Source organism: Anas platyrhynchos, chromosome 12 (genome assembly GCF_047663525.1).
Source record: "Anas platyrhynchos isolate ZD024472 breed Pekin duck chromosome 12, IASCAAS_PekinDuck_T2T, whole genome shotgun sequence".
NCBI lineage: Eukaryota > Metazoa > Chordata > Aves > Anseriformes > Anatidae > Anas > Anas platyrhynchos.
The window spans coordinates 6,736,899-6,756,421 of NC_092598.1; the positions used below are offsets into that span (position 1 = coordinate 6,736,899).

General features: G+C 37.0%; 3 protein-coding genes across 15 annotated transcripts in view; 1 reads left to right on the forward strand and 2 right to left on the reverse strand.

Moving 5' to 3' along the window:
* Positions 1–329: 329 nt before the first annotated feature.
* Positions 330–5,763, reverse strand: NUDT7 (nudix hydrolase 7). 2 transcript variants are annotated; one of them, XM_027466935.3, is made up of 5 exons: positions 5,252–5,763; positions 4,920–5,073; positions 4,545–4,703; positions 3,449–3,520; positions 330–1,284 (listed from the first exon to the last, which is right to left on the reverse strand). In XM_027466935.3, exons 1-5 carry the CDS (start codon positions 5,746–5,748, stop codon positions 1,201–1,203), a joined length of 966 nt encoding a protein of 321 aa, XP_027322736.2. In that variant the 5' UTR covers positions 5,749–5,763; the 3' UTR covers positions 330–1,200. The 2 variants fall into 2 exon arrangements, with proteins under 2 accessions (XP_027322736.2, XP_027322734.2); XM_027466933.3 differs by lacking the exon at positions 330–1,284 and having other exon boundaries at positions 2,780–3,520.
* The window catches only part of ADAMTS18 (ADAM metallopeptidase with thrombospondin type 1 motif 18), a 187,608-nt gene continuing 173,630 nt past the window's right edge, over positions 5,546–19,523 (forward strand). For all 7 annotated transcript variants that reach the window (XM_072043722.1, XM_038185531.2, XM_038185532.2 and 4 more), the window contains exons 1-2: positions 5,546–5,692; positions 7,246–7,345. The gene's annotated coding sequence lies outside the window, so the exon portion shown is untranslated. The remainder of the gene's footprint in view (positions 5,693–7,245; positions 7,346–19,523) is intronic.
* On the reverse strand, positions 6,178–13,900 carry LOC101800309 (hypoxanthine-guanine phosphoribosyltransferase). 6 transcript variants are annotated; one of them, XM_027466937.3, is made up of 9 exons: positions 13,239–13,895; positions 11,832–11,938; positions 11,149–11,332; positions 10,178–10,234; positions 9,643–9,660; positions 9,332–9,414; positions 8,288–8,334; positions 7,554–7,630; positions 6,178–6,612 (listed from the first exon to the last, which is right to left on the reverse strand). In XM_027466937.3, exons 1-9 carry the CDS (start codon positions 13,254–13,256, stop codon positions 6,547–6,549), a joined length of 657 nt encoding a protein of 218 aa, XP_027322738.1. In that variant the 5' UTR covers positions 13,257–13,895; the 3' UTR covers positions 6,178–6,546. The 6 variants fall into 6 exon arrangements, with proteins under 6 accessions (XP_027322738.1, XP_027322741.1, XP_027322737.1 ...); XM_027466940.3 differs by having other exon boundaries at positions 7,554–7,609; positions 10,178–10,237; positions 13,239–13,882; XM_027466936.3 differs by having other exon boundaries at positions 10,178–10,237; positions 13,239–13,867.

A 19,523-nucleotide genomic window follows, 5' to 3' on the forward strand; every position in this document is an offset into this window, starting at 1 on the left:
AGTGTAACTGTCTTAACCAGGTATGAACTCCAGCAATGTAAATTACAGGCATTTTAATTAAACTGCATCTCAAACAAATGTTTGTTTTTCTTCACACGGAAATAATGTAACCTATTATATGTATTTTATCCCTTAAGTCATTTAGATTAGAAGTTCTTCATTATGGTTGTAATTGTTAAATACCAATTTACATATCAAGTATATATAAATCTTAACTGTTCACATAAAAGTCAAATATCAAAAGTCTGATTATTTGAGTACTCAAACTTATATAGAAATGTTAAATGCTGAATCACTGCATGTCAACTAAAAGAATGACTAACAACTCATTAAACTGTATCTACGTATTTTTATTTTTTTTTTATCAGTAATTTTCTTGTTCTGATACAAGCCTTTGCACTCATTTTACTGTCATGCTAGCATTACTTATCCATAATTAGAACGTGTGCTCTGGAATATATTTTTAACATTTTTTTTTTCAATTGAGCAATGACCTTAGTTATTCGCTTATGAGAATAAGCACAGAGAGTAAATATATACATATAAAACACCTTTTCAGACTGGAAGCTATATTAACATACCATACTTAAACAAGACAAATGCATTTGCAATCAGTAATTCAAAATAAGGAGTCCTTTAAACGCTACATTCAAACTGGAAGTAAATACATATCTGTTTTAATAATTTTCAGCTATAATACAAGACCAATTAGGCAGAACAATGGGACACAGAACTCTTGAAAAGTGCTTTATTACATGCTATAAAGGCAAATCTGAAAGGGAACTTAAGCATTCTAACACTGCAGTGTTGAACTGCAAGGCTCTTGGTCCACAGGAAAATAAAGGCCCTGCTTTTCAAGGTGCTTAAAATTTTGTTTATAATACAATGGAGAATTAATTGCCCCGGGCTGTGAACTATTTCAAAGCAGAGTAGAGCATTCTCTACTAGGAAATTCTCAGAACAATGCATTTGCTAGATCTTTTCCCTTTTCAGTTTGTACATCTTTCCTGCAGCCCCAGGCCTCATGAAAGATTGATCTCCCCTGAGAATCCACCTTTTCATTAGTTTGATCTCACACTAAGCAGTCATACTCTCCTTTATAAACATTAGGTGCACAGTAGATGCAACAGCCCTTTAATGTGGTATTCAGCTACACCGAGCACTCAGCCAGGATGAGGTAGAGAGACATACTTTGTTTTCCTACTTGAGAGGTAACATCTTGAGAAATGCCTGAATCACAGACTTTATGATGCTCAACTTGGGATGCTCTCCACTCCCCACCTCCTAAACGAAAAAGGGTATGAATGGGACATGGATTAGTTACAAGGATTGCATAGTCACCCTCTTATTTCTGCTTCAAGAACCATGCCAGAATTTTATTCGGAGTACCCAAGGAAAAAATCTCCAATTAGAAGGGTGACTTGAGGAATTGCAATTGTAATAACCATCAGTTTAGCTTACTTTCTATTCTTTTTGTGAAGTTGTTTGGGCACTCAATTGCCAGAGCAGCCTCTAAGGAATCAATTTTATTTTTTAGTTAAGAACTTCCCAGATTTCAAAACTAATGTCAGTAAAATTATGTAGGCAGCAAAACATAAAGCATGAGACCCCAGTGGCTTTCCTGCAAATCATTCAAGGATGTTTGTTTTTTTGGACCTCTACAAGCTCATTTTTCAATTAGCTCAAATGGTTGATCTGGTACCAAATATCAACAGGACTTCCATTTGCTGGAAGTCCAAACAGCTGTAACTGTTGTTCTTGCCCTTATAGTTCCACACACTGTTTCATTTATGTTTCAGGGAAGAGAAAAAAATGAGGTCTGAATTCGTACGATTTGTACAATTTCTGTGCCAGGTTTCATTGGGAGATGAAATACAAAGTCTGCTGGGAACAGAGGATGGTAATTTAGTAATTCTGTCTCTTGGTACCTGTTTTGTTTAATAATTAAAGGTCCAATTAGCTTGCTCCATTTTAATTAACAATGTTCTTATTTTAATTAGTTACTTTTCCTGCATATACTAGCAATGAGAGAAACCACTGAGGGTACAAATAATGATGAACTTTTTTTTTTGTTTTGTTTTAAACATTTAAAAAATTTCACAACTGAAATTCACTATAGTGAGAAATAAAAGAAGTGTTCTTCCTAAGTGTGGCTACTACTTCTACAGGGATTTTACCCATTAGTCAAAGATCAGCACATAATAAAGAATGGTAGCCCATTTATTTCCAAGCTACATCTCAAATCCAGCCAAAATCAATTACGCTTTTAAAAATGTAACTCTTTGTCAACAGTACCATGACCACCACGAATAAGCCTCTAGGTCACTAGCAATGAGGAAACAAAGATTCACAGTGCAAAACACACTACCCATCTGAAACTGCCAGGGTTACTAGTAAAGATTCAACTACAGATGTTAGTTCTGTTTTCATTTTAGTTTTCATGACTACTGAATGCCACTCTTTTCTCCTTAAGACAACTCTTTCTAGTAGCTGAGTGAGCGATGCTAACTGGTTGCTGCGGAAGAAAGTTCTGTACCATTGTCTGTACACCAAGCTTTTCATGGCCTAGAAAACTTCCTTGAGAAATATTGAGTTCATTAAATCTTTCTCCTTACCTCCACAACCCCAACCAAACCAAATAAATTATGAAAGTACCTGCCACCTTTTAAAGTTTTGTTATGCATTTTTAAGTGATACAAAATCACTTACACTTACTTGTAAAGATACCAAACAAGACTGTATGAGTTATGTTACCCATATGTAGTATATCACACAGCAATAGACACACACCAGAAAGTTTTTATTTGAATTCAAACAGACAAATTATAAAAAAAAGTGTTATCTCATTAAATAGAATGGCAAAACAGAAAGTCAGTCTTGGATCACAGGCAAAGGGAGTAGTTAAACTAGACTTTCCAAATCCGTATGCTAAGTCCATTAAAAATACTGTGTGCATTTGACAATTCTAAAATAGATATAATTATATGAATCCAGTTAGGGTTTGACAATTTAAACTTTAGTATGTTCCCAATTCAGCATAAATGCAAATGTGAAATTCAATCACATAATGGATACAAAGAGAATAAACCAAAGTCCTTTTCCTCCTTCAGTACAGATTGATTGCCACGCTACTTCATCATAGATTACTTTTCTTCTTTTCATTTACAAATGCATATAAATTCATAAACTTACTCTCAGCAGATAAAATTAAGTTGTCAAGATCATAATCAACCTCAAAGGTAGGTTTTGTTCTAAAAACTACAAGAGCAAGAAATACAGCAAAATGTGCAGTAAGTCCCCATATTTTGAATGACTTATTGCGTTCATGGTCATGATATGTAAAGCAGTGCATCCAGGTTAAGTAACCAGATGAGGTTTTATAAGGCAAGGCCATGTAATTTAAGGGCCTGATGAAATACTCCAATGGCATGACAAAAACATCACTCACTTCATCTGGATTAGGAGTGGCCTGGAATGTATCCTCTATAAATCCTACAACTGGTGTTACCAAGTAATTCATCTGAAAGAACAACAACAACAAAATAAACACAACAGAAGACACACTCAGTATGCACCAAGCAAAAGTTCTTTATTTAAGAAGTTTCAAATGTTACAAAATGAGCACAGGAAACTTTTGAAACATTTTTAACTGGAATGCAATTTAGTCCTTCAAGTTGCTAAATTGAAGCTACAAAGAGAAACTTACCTGAAGAACAAAAATGAAGGTTTTTGAAACAATATCCACTCTGCACTACCAGAAAACTGGTTCCACCAACACTGAATATTGCTACTGCAATTGGCAACCCATTCATTTACAATGACTTATACTCCAATGACACCTGCAGAATACAAGTCTCCTTGCTAGATTTCCATACAATAGAGAATCACAGTCCACATAACCTGAAAAGGTCCCTTTCAGCCTAAATTAATCCTGCTTTGAGGAGGATGTTGAACCAGATAGTTTTGATGTTATATCAAGCTGCTTAGGGCCTTGTCTGGATGAGTTCTCCTAAGACATATCTTCTAAAACAGAGATTATAAGGCCTATCAGGGCAATCTGTTCCACTGTTTGGATAACCTCATGGTGAACAATGTTTTCTTTGCATCTAATTTAAATGTCATTTGTTGCTCCTTGTGCCCATTGCCTCAAGGCGACTCTAGGATCATCTTTGTAACTGTTAGAGACAGCAACTGGATTCTCCACCAACTTGAAGCTGAGCAAACCCACTTCTCTCAGCCTTTCTTCCTATTCTGTTTGCTCCAGACCCTTCTAGCACCTCCATTGCTCTTTGCTATACTCTCACCAGTTTGCCAGTGTCTTTCTGGGATTCACATTTGGAGTCCACACAGGAGCAAACATGACCTGACAAATGCCAGAGAGCAAAAAACTCTTCCCCTCCTCTGCTGGCTACAAAGGCTGTGTACTTTAAGCAGCAGCAGTTATTTAGTTACAGGTTTGAAAAGGTCATTATCAACCTTACAAAAGCAAAGTACCCTAAGCTTACTTTCAAACGATATGCTGATTTAGACAGCTTATTGCTTACTTTATCGATTCCAGGCACAAGCCTACAGATGACTTCCACCTTCTCTGGCGGGAGTCCCACTTCTTCCTTGGCTTCTCGGAGAGCAGTATCAATTTCATCTTTATCGTTTTCTTCACTTTTACCTCCTGGAAAACACACTTCCCCTGGTGATCTTCTCAGCTAGAATTTAAAGGAGTACTACTGTTAAATATAACCAGTTTGTTTCATCTAAGAACTGCTTACCATTCGGTTTTCTCTCTTAAGCCACAACAAACAGCATAACCCCGTCCTTTTCTGACCTGGAAGCCATCTGCTACCATCCTACCGACCGGGGCTGTCCCCAGGGCACCCATGGGTGCCTCCCACCTACACGGAGCGCAGAGCACGGACACACACCTGCGGGGCCCTCAGGGTGAGCAGCAAGCACAGCCGCCCGGCCCGCACCACCAGCGGCAGCAGCACCGAGGCTTTGGGTAGCGGCAAGCGGGAGAACTTGTCGGCCACGTCCAGCTCCCTCAAGCGGCGCCTCGCCTCCTCCTTCGGGCATTCTCTGGAAGCAAACACACACACGCTGCGGCGCCCCGGGGCAAGCCCAGAGGTTGCGGCACCGCCTCGCAGCCGGCACCTTCCCCTCTCATCCGGCCCAGGGAGCCCCCCTCAGCCCTCCGCTCCCCTCCTTCGGGCTGCAGCATCCCCCGCGCCGGGGCCGGGCCGCGGAGGGCCGCTACCTCCCCTTCGCCTCCGCCTCCCGCTCCGCGGCCGCCATTTTGTCTGCCCCCCCGAGAGCGGCCTTTTCCCTTGCCTTCTCCCCGCCCTTACCCACTGACCGACGGCCGCTCCCTCCAATCAGCGCGCGCGCCCGCCGGCTCCGCCTTCTGATTGGCGGAGGGCGCGCCGAGCGGCAAATTGGGGTTACCTCAGGGACGGACGGCCATTTTGTGGCCTGAGGGGGGCGCTGATGGGAGGGCTGGGCCGGGCGGCTGCGGCCAAGGACAGGTCGACGGCAACTTCCCAGCTTTGTACTGCCCCGGGCACAGGCAGCTGACACGCGTACGCTCCCGCTGGGAAAAGCAGAAAGCCGGGGAAGGCTCGGCGTCGTGGCCTGCCAGCCAGCGCCCCCGCCCTCCCTCAGAGGGGAGAAGGCGGTGCCGCCCCCACTCCTGCTTTGGGTAAGGGCGCTCGTTTCCTCCTCTGCCAGGTGTAAGGAGCTGGTAACGAGACCCATGACAGCCCCCGACCGCCAGGAAAGCACCACTGACACGTCAGCCTTCTTAGCTGTAGCCTAGGGCTGTGCTAAAAGCTGAGTGGCATCAGCAAAACTTCTTAAGCACAGACTGCTAGCTTAGTGCTTAGGTGCACAAAAGCAAAGAAATAAGGTCTCAAAGCCTGTTTTAATCATTTACTGTAGGAAAGAAACAACGAGGCGTCAGCATCTCAACGTTGTTGCAGTGTCTGGGCCGTATAACAGCCAGTTCTCATTAGGAGCAAACAGGTGGCTCGCTGAAGTATTTTCATGTGATAATGGTTTATCACCAGGTTTAACAGCTAATAATTTGTTTATTGAATTTCAACTAAGGTCACAACAATGTGAGAAAGGTGAGACCTCTTCCCTCAGCAAACAATAAAAATAAACACCACATAAAGTGACATGGAATGCTGAAGTACTAATCTCACTTTAATTACCATGATGGTTATTTTTTCCAGTGTTATCCAGGTGTATATATTTTAAGTAACAATTTTTTTATACAATGTACATGATGTGTTACTTATTATAGTAAATAAAAGCCCAGACATAGTTATATACACATGTGCAAGTCCTGGCAGTATCTCCTATGATTCCAGTAGAATATATCTATTTTATGGCCAACATTTTGTTAAGGTTTCACTGAAACTTAATCATTCATGTTTCTTAAGCTGTTTCACATAACATTATAGGAAAAATATACAAAAGAGCATCCTTAGGAACATGCAGTTCTTCAGTGAAACAGTCATGAGTAGCAGGTTACCAAATTCATCCACACTGTTACTCCAGAAGTCTGACATTACTTTTATATTTCTCTTTGGCTCTCTCTTTCAGAATGCAGATGTGCTAAAAAAAAAAAAAAAAAAAAAAAAAAAAAAAAAAAAAAAGTACAACTTCAATTAATCTGTACCTTCAAATAAACACAAGAATTATTTTCAGTTTTATTCATGGTTGTGTTCTAATATTGGAACTAAGACATTATGCTTTGCGAGTTGGGTTGCAACTTTACTAGCTGTAAAATTGAAGTGTTACTATTGCTTCAAAGTTCATCTAATTCACAGAGAAGTTGTGTATTCTGGAAGAGGCCAGTTTTGTTCATTTATCATGCCCTTCTCCACACTGCTTTGCAATAATGCAGATTTGTTATGTGTCTTCTACAGAACTGTTTTTTTCTCAAAGACTTTCAAGTGAGACACTTTTCCACTTATCCATATTTATGAAGATGCTTTTAAACAGTAGGAAGGGGAAAAAAGATCAACTCTTTCTATCAGGGTCTGTTTACTACTCAGTGCAGCATAGGGAGACTATAATGGAACAAAGTAAAAAGGTCTTGAGGTGCATACTTTACAGTGTAGGAAACACCTTCACACACAGTCCAGTTTACTACCATTCAAAATTTTTTACTAGTGAAATCTTATGCTGCTCTTTTCTAATACAAACATGAAATCAACACCAAATTACAAGTTACTTTCTTTTCAGATGGGGCCAGCAGATTACATGCTGAAAAACATCTTGGAGGATTCAAAATACTGTACAGAAAGGCTGAGCCACAAGACTTGTAGAATAGATGCATAAAAAGGTAAGGCATGAACATGGTATCATGCATTTACATTAAACTGCCATCTTGGCATATTAATAATGTTGTCACTCTTTTAATGGAGGCATCAAGTCAGATTAAAAGTTTTATTAATTGACCAGAATCTCCTAGTAGAAACTAATATTTTCTGCTAGTTATCTGTGGTAACACTCACGTACATAACAGTCAAAGCACACTTCTGTGTACTTACATTGAGATCTCTGAAGTATTCGTTATAGTCAAGAGCATATCCAACCACAAACTTATCTGGAATTTCAAAACCTATGTCTGTAACAAAATGCAACTCTTTTTTATACTTAGGTTGTGTAAATAGGTTTTAAACACACAGTTTGTATTCAACATGTGCTTCTGCTATTTTAGTGTAACACCTAACAAATATTTCATCTTGCTTTCAAGAAACTTCACACACTTAACACTAAGAATCAAAACTGTAAATTGATGAGAAAGGTTAGACTCTACATCATCAGTTACTATTACTTTTAAAGATTTATTTTTTTTCCTAAAATACATAATTTAAAACCTACTTAGGAGGCAATCCTTGGAGAAGAGACAATGAAGAAGATTTTACTTATGTAAAAATGGATGTACTGCAATTCATTTTTCACTTTGAAAACCAGTTGAGTTTGAACCAGAGTCAAAACAAATGCCTTCTAGGGTCAAAGCCAAACAATTCAGAGTTAATGTTTGATTCTCTTCCTGGTATATAGCAATGACTAACTAAAACTACATTCAAAACGAACACCAAAAAAGTTATCAAAAGGTTACAGCAGGGGACAGTTGGCTGTCAGCTTTAAGGCATTTATGTACTTTTTCTTCATTTCTTTTGGCCTTCCTGAAACATGCATTAATTTTCATTTATGAAAAGTGGCATGAAATGAAAAGATGAAGTCTTATTTTGGATAAGCAAAAAAATGCAATATTTACAGTCTGGTCTATAGCCTGGACTTCGGTATATCCTTTTGATGAGCAAGCTGTAAGAAAGAGGAGAGAAGGTTATGGTTTTAAGATGTCTTATTCCAAACTGTATACTTCACTTCCTCCCACCCATCCCAATAAACATCTACAATTGTGCAGTTAAAAAAAATAAATAATTCATTATTTAACAGATTACAAGTTTCTTTCAGCCTTATAATGAAACAATAAATTAAGGCTCTGATCTAGGTTCATTCTTTCAATTCTTTTCATTCTTTTTTAGCAAACTAGGATAGTACAGACATATATGTTCAAGTGGTATGTAAAGATTTTAGTGGTGAGGGAAGGAAGCAAAAAGGCAAGCTGTCAGTTGACGCTATGACACTACAATTTCTGCAACAAAGTCATATTCATCCTTGATTTTCCTGGGCATTTCTGAAAACACTGTGAACCTACTGGACAGTTACTAGGAGGAGCATAAAACCCAAAAAACATGTTTCCGAAGCATCATGATTACTTGTGAGAAGAATTATTTGGGAATTGTCTTTTAGACAATTGTCTTTCAGATGCCTGCTCTAAATGCTCTAGAACACTGGTTGAAGTCATTTTGCAGCTGTTGACAAACACTTAGACTCTGCAGACTCACACATCTAAGGATATCGAGGGGGGAAAAAAAAAAGTCTTGAGTGTTGTCATTCTAGTATGGAGGCAGCTAGAAGGTATTAGGGAGCCTATGGAAAGAGATGAACTTTCTTTCAAAGATAAGAAGGAGAGAATCAGGCTTTGAGGACCAAGCAAAAAAGCTGTGAAGCCCTTGTTACTGGTTTTAACAATGAACAGATTAGTATACGTGTAAGCTTCCCAGTTTAATAAATGTTTTGTTTTTCACCAGCTGTTATAAGAATTGTTTCCTGCTTTTACTACTACTTCCCGCAAATCATAAAAAAAAAAAAGGGGGGGGGGGGAAAGGAAAACAAACCCACATACCAGCATACCCTGACAATTCAGCTGAGTGACTTTTCTATATCTTATTAGTAAATGGATGTGTCATTATACCTTACAACTTTTACCATCTTTGGTTCATTGTCTTTTAGTTCTGAAAGTAGTGCCTTCATTGTTCTACCAGTCTTAATAATATCCTCAAAAAAAAAAAAAAAAAGTAATTTATCTTCCTAGTCTGAAAGAAAAAGTATACTATCAGTGGATTAATTTAAAACATAAAGAGCAGCAACACATTAACATATCTGCATACTTTAATTTACATATAATTAAGTGTTTTATGTGCAGCAAGCATTAATTTGGAAAACAGGTTAAAAAAAACAAATGTTACCCCATGCCCCAAAAAAGACTTCGGTTTCTTTACTCACCTCTACTACTAACACATTCTAGATCACATAGAGAGAAAGAAAATGAAAAATAAAAGTGTTACATTGCATCATTTCAGTGAATTAAACAGCCAAAAAGCATTTGCAACTTAGTTGTAACTGAAGCTGATAGTGCAATCAATTTTCAAAGGAACTTGTCACATAATAACTTAGATTTAGTGCTTTCTCACAAGTCTTTTGGAAAGTGTTTATATAAACTTAAAATATTGTGAGAAAGCCACTTATACCAGGTTTTATATAATATTTATGTATAGCAATAACATTCTGAGAACATATCGCAAGAGTCAGTTTAAGATGGAGGTTGTGATATAAAACAGAACAGGATCTTTAGAAACATTCAGTACTAATCATGTTATTTCCACTGAGATGGTGGGAATTAATGTTTTATCAAGTGTAAAGTTTTAAACTAGCTTGAAATGTCTGTAAATATGTAGTACCAACATCTTAAAAGTGGACTTCCTCAAAGATACAAAAGAACTGTTCTTTCCTCTGAAAAACTGAAGATCCTAGTTCATACCTTCCCATTTAGTGTAGACAGTTCTCCAACAATACTCATTTTTTCTGTAGGTGTATCCTTCTAGGAGAAAGGAGAGGGGAGAATTCACATAAAATATACTCAAATAATTACCTAGTATTTCTACGAATAGCTGCTATGCTATAGCATTTCTATGAAATGCTGCTCTGGCTCTTCACCTGACAAATGACACTTGCAACTACTATACATGGCACTGGCACTCCTTCAGTAAAACAGCTTTTAAGTAGTTGAGAGCAAGACAAGGGTGTGAAGCATCAGTACAGACATGTTTGCATGGAGCACTTCTGAACAAGATTACATCCATATTCCTGGAATAGACACCATTGCTTTCAGCTACTTTTGTTACCACAGATTTGTTTTAGAATTCCATGAAGTATTTATAGGATATTGTAAATTGTTGTATTTAGTATGTGATAAATTTTGATCAGCGCACAGCACTTGAGCCTTCAAAGAGGGAAGAAAATAAAACAGAAAATATACCACAAGTCATTGCTTTACTGTAGTTGGCTCAGGCAAAACATACCTCTTCCCCAACATTCAAATTACAAAAACAAATCTTTCCAACATCATCTGTAGGAACAGAAAGTAATAAAGATGGAGACAATAAGCAAGTCCCTGATGCTTATTCTCCCTTTCACCAAAGAGTGCCACATTAAAGAGAATAGAACCTATATGAAAACTTTAGGCTCAAGAAGAGGACATTGGTGACCCAACATTGACTTTGTCACATTAACGGTCTTCTATATTTTAATTCCAGTGAATATACAATATCCCTCTGATCATTTGGGCAGATCAGTAAGTCAGTTTATTACATACTGAAAAGCAACTAAGTTTTTTTGAACAGAATACATGCGTAAACTCAATTTTCCTGGAGTTTTCATGTAAACTACTAGTATTCAAGATGATAATAGATGGGGAGAATCAATTTTCCAAAGAAAAAGAAGCTTGCTTACACAGTAGCTTTTTATTCTCACAAAATCCACAGTAATGGGGACAGATTTATCACCATTTTGATTTAGTGCTTTTATATGGTCCAACAAATCAGCAAAGAATTTATAGCCTCCTTTAAGGACACAGAGTGCAACAATGTGGTGGTTTCCCATATCTTGCATGATATCTCTAGCCAAGCGTTCTGTCCTGGGGGGGAAAAAAACCACAACTCTTATAAAAATGTTCTGTTTATTTTTATTTGTCCATATATTAAATAATGCCCAAGTTAAAATTCTGATTATTTTTTTTTAATAGCCAGTAAACTGTGTCCAATTAAGACACTGAAAATTTAGTGAGAAACATGCAGTTAACAAGATGACCCCTACTCCATTTGACACACAGTTGTTGATGTTGTTGATTCAAACTGTACATCTAAACAACAAAGAACATGAAAACTTGAACATGAAAACTTAAAGATATTTGAGGTTATATTGTAGAGGATTCCTCTACAACCCCTTCACCAGGGTTGTAGAGGAACCCTCTCCATGAAATGGCTCTTATATTAAACCCCAGAGCAGAACTTCAGTGTTAGAACTTCAGGGTTTCCATGTTTCTCATGGGCAATGCAGAGTAGGTCAATGATCTCTTCATTTGGAGGGAAACTAATCGTTAGCATAACTATCACTGTTCTTTTTTACCCTCATACCTGTCCAGGATGACTCCATGAGGAATGAAAACTCTTTCTAAGTCTTCTTCATAATGCTTAGGAATGCAAAACAGGTTTTTATTATAGCCACTCTCTTCATCTTTTATCTGCAAGTAAAAAGGAAATACCTAAGAGGAAAGACAGAGCCATACAGGAAAAAAGCTTTTCCAGTCTCTGATAGCACAGACTGTTTACTTATTTAAGACAACTAGAATATATAAGCATCATTTTATTTGGAATACAAAAAAAGATTATTATAAGAATAATCTGTAACACAATAAGCAGTTTTAAAATGCTGCTTTCGCCCCTCACCCCCCAAGATTCCCGTCTCTATTGCATGCTGCATAACTGCAGCTTACATGCAAGGAGCACAGTACACGTGCTTTGAGCAACATCCCTGTATTCCCCAATCACAGCACTTTTCACCTTATTTAATGTGCTTCAGCCTTATAATTTGCTTCTGTAGTTTTAACTTGGGGTTCTGTTTGCACAGCAAGCTAAAGTTCAAACCCTGCTGCCAGTGTATTTGGCTTCGTAGTACAGTCGATGAGAAATATCAGAACTGGTTCAGCTCAAGTGAGGACTAAGCTTTCTCCATGTTAGTATAACTATTAAACAAAACTAATCTTGAGGCATACAGGTATGCATAGTGATGGTTACTTATATTTACCCCAACAGCACAGTTGAGTACCTTTTATTTAGTTAATAATTGTGCTCATTAAGACTACTTTGAGAAAATAAGAACTACTACATTAGTATCTTGTTTGCTGCTATATGCAAAGATTTATTAAAAAAATTACTGAAAAAAACTACTGAAAGTTCATAAACAGAACGTTAAAGATTGCATCAGTGGGAGCACCACATCACCATAGCAACATGCTGCATATACCTTACAGGCTCATAAAAGCTTTTTTATTATGGCACATGCTAAATAATAATACAACATCCCCTTGTGATGATATAGTCTACTCACCCATAACGAAGTAAATATAAATTTTTAAATCACGAGCTTATACCATGGGAATTAGTTGTTTAAGTGGGATTCATTCTCATTTGCTGTTCAGTTACTGATGTAGGTAGATTTCTTAGTTTTAAAGTGGGAAAAAAAAAACAAACTACAGCAATTACTTACAGTGAGATCCATAATCAAGTATTGTTTTATTAGCACAGAATGAAAGCATATTAATATAGATACATCAAAGTCAAATACATAATGTTATAAGTGCGTAAACAATTGAGATTATCTGTTCCTAAAGCCAGATTTTCTCATGAGCAAATACCAGAAACAAGGCATTTAATTAGTCAATATTTCCAAAGTTTTATTATTTTTGCTGAAACCAACCTCCCCCCATTCCCAAAGCTCCCCTCCATTAGATAACCAGATATAAACACATTATGTTTTCTTACCTGCAGTCCATGAGCCATAATCTTACTTGAAGCTATATTATCAGAAAATGAGTTGATGTTATTATTGCAGCTTGTCTTACTTTATTTTTGACCTGCTTCTAAAAGGTCAGAATTGCTGTCCTTACTACAGGAAGCATTACTTCCTCTATTAATACACTGACATCGCAATCCTAGGTTCTTACTTAATTAGATTAACCAGAAATAAACTAGGCATTAGTCATCTTGCAACCAATCAGATTAAAGATTGTGGAGAATGAGGGAGATGCAAAAAGGAAGCACATGAATTAAATTAGCTGGAAGGACTAGGTAGGATAGAATTTTTTAAATTGAGAACACAAATCTGAAAATTGCTGTAGCAGGTGGTAATTCAGTGGTATATATGTAGAAGGTAGTTTTGTATACTGATTTCTTACACAACATTTGTATGTTGACTTGCCATCAAAAATCATTATTTGAATAAACAAAGCCACATTTTTAAAGATGACTTGAAGCAGACATCTGCAGCTGTTGAGACATAGTGAACTCAGGTCATCCTTCTGTAGAAAGAGAGGGCAATAGTTCCACTACCATGCTCTACATCATTCAAGATCAAATGACATTGACATTCACTGTAATCTGATTATTGTTAATGTACCAAACTGCAGTATTATCTAGGATTAACATGAAAGTCTTAGATTTTAAAAAATTAATCCTACTAACAAAATGAGCTAAAGGCAGTTTGTGTACAACATGTTACAGAATGTTCTTACCAGATTGGGTACATTTTATTAATTCAACTAGTTCAGTGTTTTCTTGGCAGGGAGTGGTGAGGAAGGGCTTGTTAACAAAAGAAGATTTTTCTCTGTGTCTTTGTAACCTTACAGAAGCTCTTCAGATCATGGATGATAAAACTTGAGATGATGCAGGAATGCTCTTTGAAATGGATTAATAGGTATATCCACAGTTGTTATTGATACATTAATTAGCAGTACTATTTGGGAATAATTAATGCCTTGAGACTATTCGCCCCCCCCCCCCCCCTTTTTTTTTACACAATTAGCATTACCTTCCTTTTATGAATTCTGTATTGTTTTTCCTACCTTATACAAGTGAACTCCTTATGTTGTGAAAAGACATGCTGTTGTAATTCCTAGCATTAGACACTCCTTTCTAACAGGTAGCAAATCAGATTTAAAAATCTGGAGACTCTCCTCAACAAACTGCTTCTTTGAAAAGAAATGAACAAAAACCATACATGCAAACAGTAATACAAACATATATTACCGTTATAAGCTTTTGTGGAGGAAAAAATAAAATTTAAAAAAAAAATGGGGGGGAGGCTCTCAGGCTTGTTTGTATGTTTCCTTGTGCTCACTTAGCCCTCTCCTGGGCTTTTGAACACAGTGTAGTTTAGCTGTCCTGAAAGCATTTTGGTGCTCTAGAGAGCCCTGTCAGGATGATGCCACAACAGAACGCTTTGTGCTGCAATATCATCCTTACTGATTCCCTGCATATCAGTCCTACAGCTTTATATGACTGGTTCTAAGAATTAAAATCATTTAAAAAAAATTACCCCCCAAAAATACACTTAGTGTAGTTTTGCTAAAATCAACAGTATGGGTGAGATTATTTGTTTTAAACCTCTTTGGAGGGCCTAGTTATTGATAGTATCATCATTTGCAAGTTCCAGCAGTCTAATGGCGTTTGGAGCACAGTTACTGAAATTACACTGAAGAAATAAATAGTGTGCATATCAGATGTAATCTATAACACCCAATTTTGAACAGTTTCTCTGCCTTTTAATTAAATGCTCTGTTATTCTTTATACTGTGTCATTTTTGGCATACTTAATCTGTATATAGGGTAATTTTGGAACACATCGCACATTCTAGGTGGCCTCCTGTCTGAAGAAAACACCTAAAAATATCTGCAAGTGTAAAATGTATGCATTTTCATCTTTATTAAAATACGATCTCTGTTACGTAAATTACTTTTATAAATCCTTGAAGTCATCAATTGACACAAATTTGATTCTGTGTTACTCACATTTTTATAAACCATCCACTGGACCCTGCAAATTCTTGTCTCCTTTAGGCACCATACTGTTTGATCTGTTTTGAGCTGGACCCAGTTCTAAAGTCCCATTTAGTCTTGTTTCAGAAAAGGATTGCAGAAAATCCCTCCCACTGACTTTATTTCTGAGTTTTTACTGCATTGGGAATGTTGTGTGAGCTACAAATAAACAGTGACTTCATAGCTATAGTCCACGTTAAGGAAGGGCTGAAGAATGTCATTCATAAGGGCCATATGAATGTATATGCATGTGTTATATAGAGTTATATTGTTATTAACATTTCGTAACAAATACTGGCTTCTCTTTGGAGAAATTGACAGCAAAAGAGGCTATTGTTGTGATACTGCTTTGCAACGTGGAGGTCAGTTCAGCTGGAATGAGATTATTCTCATTAAACTGGGGAAATAGTTCTATTCTACTAAAACCCCCTAGATGAAAAATGCCAAATAGGCAACTGTGTAGCCTCCAAAATCTTCTGAAATGATTGATGAGGCATAGTCAGGTCAATAGCCCATAAGGGGGAAACAAAAGGTCTTGGAAACTCTAGTAGACTTCGAATAGAAAAGTTTAGCACTGGGAAAAATATACACTGTCATTAGACTTTAAGGTGATTCAAGAGTTTTCATCTAATTCTGAAATTCAGAAAACTTCTTCCCAGATCACATTTATATGAATAAATTTAAGATTCTCGATAAATTCTATAAAGCCCTAACAGTAATCACACACCATTATCACCAGGCTATTACTTGAAAATCCAGTCAGTGTGTTAGTGGTCTCAATTAATGTTGGGCTGAAAGTTTGCATTATGAAAGTCACTGCTACAAAGGATGTTTTCATTGTCACATTCTGAAAAAAAAGAAAAATTTACAGGTGAAAGGTTCATACTAAGACAGCCCTTTGTTATTGCTGAGCAATGAAAATAGAACGTAGCCAGTTGTCATCCTAAGGTAGGCTCTCAGTTTTAAATAGTACGATCATCCTCCCACAGAAAAGAACAAATAGTTTAAGTATATATATATTTGTTCTATATAGCAACCCTGAGTTCAGCATTATAAAGTTAAATGTTTTGAGGAAACCAATGCACCAAACAAACTGGGTATCAATATATAGCCTTTCTCTAAAAAGCAGGATACTGAAAATGCCCTTAGATATAGCCCATACAAACAGCCTGCAGGTTAATTTGATCAGCACTAATAGTTTGGTAAAAAAGCACAACCAGTCAGTACAGAACAATACTGCTTTTGTAGTTGTATTTATTCTCTGAACTATTGATTCAAAAAGTAGTTTTTCAGGACTTTATCTTGCAGTTTATGTACCTCTAAGATTGCTAAGCAGTTCTACATTTTCTTACAGTTTGAAGTAATTGTTCTTAAGACTGCTCCAGTAATTTTAAAGGTCCTCAGGAAACAGAAAGTAGTTAATCACTTTCAGGCATTTTTTTCTTAATTATTTTAAGCAAATACATGACTTTGGATGCGTTTTACAACCGTTACATTACTAAAACCTACAAATACAACATCAGAGAAAGTGTCCACTAGAGGGAAGCCTCTACCACGGCAGACTACTTGCCAAAAGCAAAAAGAAAACATTTTATGAAAAAACTTTCCAGACTAAGAATCTCCCTGTTCAATTAATACATACACAGATCTCCCACTGAAATACAAATACACTCAGGTAATTTAAAACAGCCCTTTAAAACATTTAGACCAGTTTCTGAACATGTATCGTGGATTACAGGCAAGCTGCTCTAATTGGCCCCACTCGACCCATGGACTGTGTGTTCTAAGCGGCTGATAATGCCTTAAGCAATGTTAGTCAGTGACTGATGTGTTATTGGGAAATCTGATTAATATGCTGTGGAAATATCTCGACTTCAGTGATTTGGAGCCCATCCTAAACCTGTTTTTGTTGGACACTTGAAGTCATAGATAAGACCAGCTGCTAAACTGGTTTGCTAAAAAGCTGTTTGGAAAAAAACACACGCATCTGTGACAATCAGTGCATGTTCACAATTAAAAAGAAGCAGCAATTTCACAATAATAAGTCTTTATTATATGTCTTGTAGTCTACTCCTGTAGATCCTATTGCTCCTTTACCTAAGAAGTTTCATAGGTATGAACCTTCATACCTCCCTTGGCTATTTTCTGTTCGGTATGAAGATTTTTTTTTTATTATTTTTTTTTTTTTAATTGAAGCATAAGTCATCTAGGTCTTGGCCAATATTGGATATCAACGCATGTCATGCAAAACCTCTTCTGCTTTAACAGCTCCTCTAATATCCCAGCATTAGGCAAACACAGACTGATCAATGGCAAAACTTGAAGAAAACACCCCAGTAAAAAGTGGCTCAGATTTAAGTTTGAATATTTGTTGTAAACACCCCAATAGAATAGACAAATCACAGTTCTGAAGACTTAGACATTTTGATTGTTGACATGGAGGAATAATATTAACAAAAACAACAAAATTATTAGCAGCCATGAATTAAATGTTAGAGTGACTGTATGAAGTAAACCCTTATATACATTTTTAGTTGAATTTATTTTGTAGGTAGGAAAAATGTTTCAGTCTCTCAGACTGTCTGTACCAGAAAGTCATTTCTAGAGAGAATCTGGTTAGGATTGGGTGAATAGAGCACAGAAACAAGGAGTCAGGACTCCTGGATTTTATTCACAGCTCTGACACACAGTTTATTTGCTGTATGACCCTAGCCAATTTATTTTCCTGACTGCTCCTGTTGTACCTCTGACCTTCCTATGTGCCTGCTTTTCCCCCGTTGTCTTCTGTAATGAACTGACCTTAGTTTTCTGAGACTTCCCTCCTGTGTGCTGTGCAGGTCATTGTTATTTTTGGGAAAGTGCCGGTTAAGAAACACTGTTGCTGTCATTAGCTAGTGGTCGAATTAATGATTTGAAAAAGATTGTTATCTTTTTACTTGAATGTTAAAACATAGTTGTTCTAGTTTAATATGTCAGTGAGCAAACATGAGTTTTTCCAGAGCTGCCATAGTGTCCAGTGCATCTCCCCCTTAAAAGCTGGCTGAATTGTTTTACCTAGGGAGCAATGGGTGGTCTAGGAAGAGCTCTGCTTTGCTCTTGGGGAGCAGGACTCATCTTCACTACAGAGATATTTAATAAAAATATTTGTTGAACAATGGCTTTAGCTGAGTATGTGATCACAGCTGTTTTATTTTAGCAATGGAACAGCAATAACAATTAAATCCATATTCCTCCTTGGATATTTTTCCTGAATTCATTCTTAGTGCAGTGAAAGAATTTGGTGTGAATTGCAAAGTTAAGATAGAACTGCATGTAGTTGATTTAGGATTACTTGTATTACCCTTGCATGATTATTCTACTGCTAAAGACCTTAAAATGCAGGATAAAAGTACATACCACAGAGATTCCACAGTTTAAAATATTCTAATATTCTTCTTTCTTTGAATCACTATTTTTAATTGTTAACATTATTCTGTTCCACAAAGCCACACTCAGCTATAGAAAAGCTAAATGCCATCTTTCCATAACAGCGTGTAAGAAAAATGTGGACTATGCATTTTGGCAAAAAATTAATAAAAAAGATCTTGTAAAATGCCATGCAATTACCACAGTCAAATAAAGATAGCTCATCTCAATCTTGATTTTATAAAACCAGCTATTTCACTGTTGCCAATGCTTTTTGTGGAGACATTGCTTAATGAGATGAGACTTCTGTATGCTCTTGCTTAGAAAAATGTTACTGCTGCTACTTCTGTTTACTTATAGACAATTCCAGTGGTTGTCAACTTGCAGTGAATCCCATTGCTAGGCTACATTAGCTGTGCCGGCTTGACCTCAGTCTGAAACGGAAATTAAGTGATGGTCTTTCTTTAAAAACATGGTTTCATAACACAATGGAGGGAATGAAGAGAAAGCTTCAATTACTGATTCCCACATTCTCAATTCTTTCCTCCATCAATCTGATAGCATAGGTGACTTTGGAAGGTTTACGTTATTTTAAGTATGATTTTGATATGGGTGCTGCACTGTTGAAAAGTTGGTAAACCTTGGTAAATGTATTATATGCCTTTTCCATACTACTGAAGGCTGCCTTCTTCCATTTACAACACTCAGGTGTCATGCCTTCACTCTTCTTGCAAGTCCCCTTGTATTCTACTAATGAGACAAGAACAGTCCTTGTCTTCATATCCTCTTTTTCAATGAACTAATTTCCACCTTGGAGCTCACAAACAG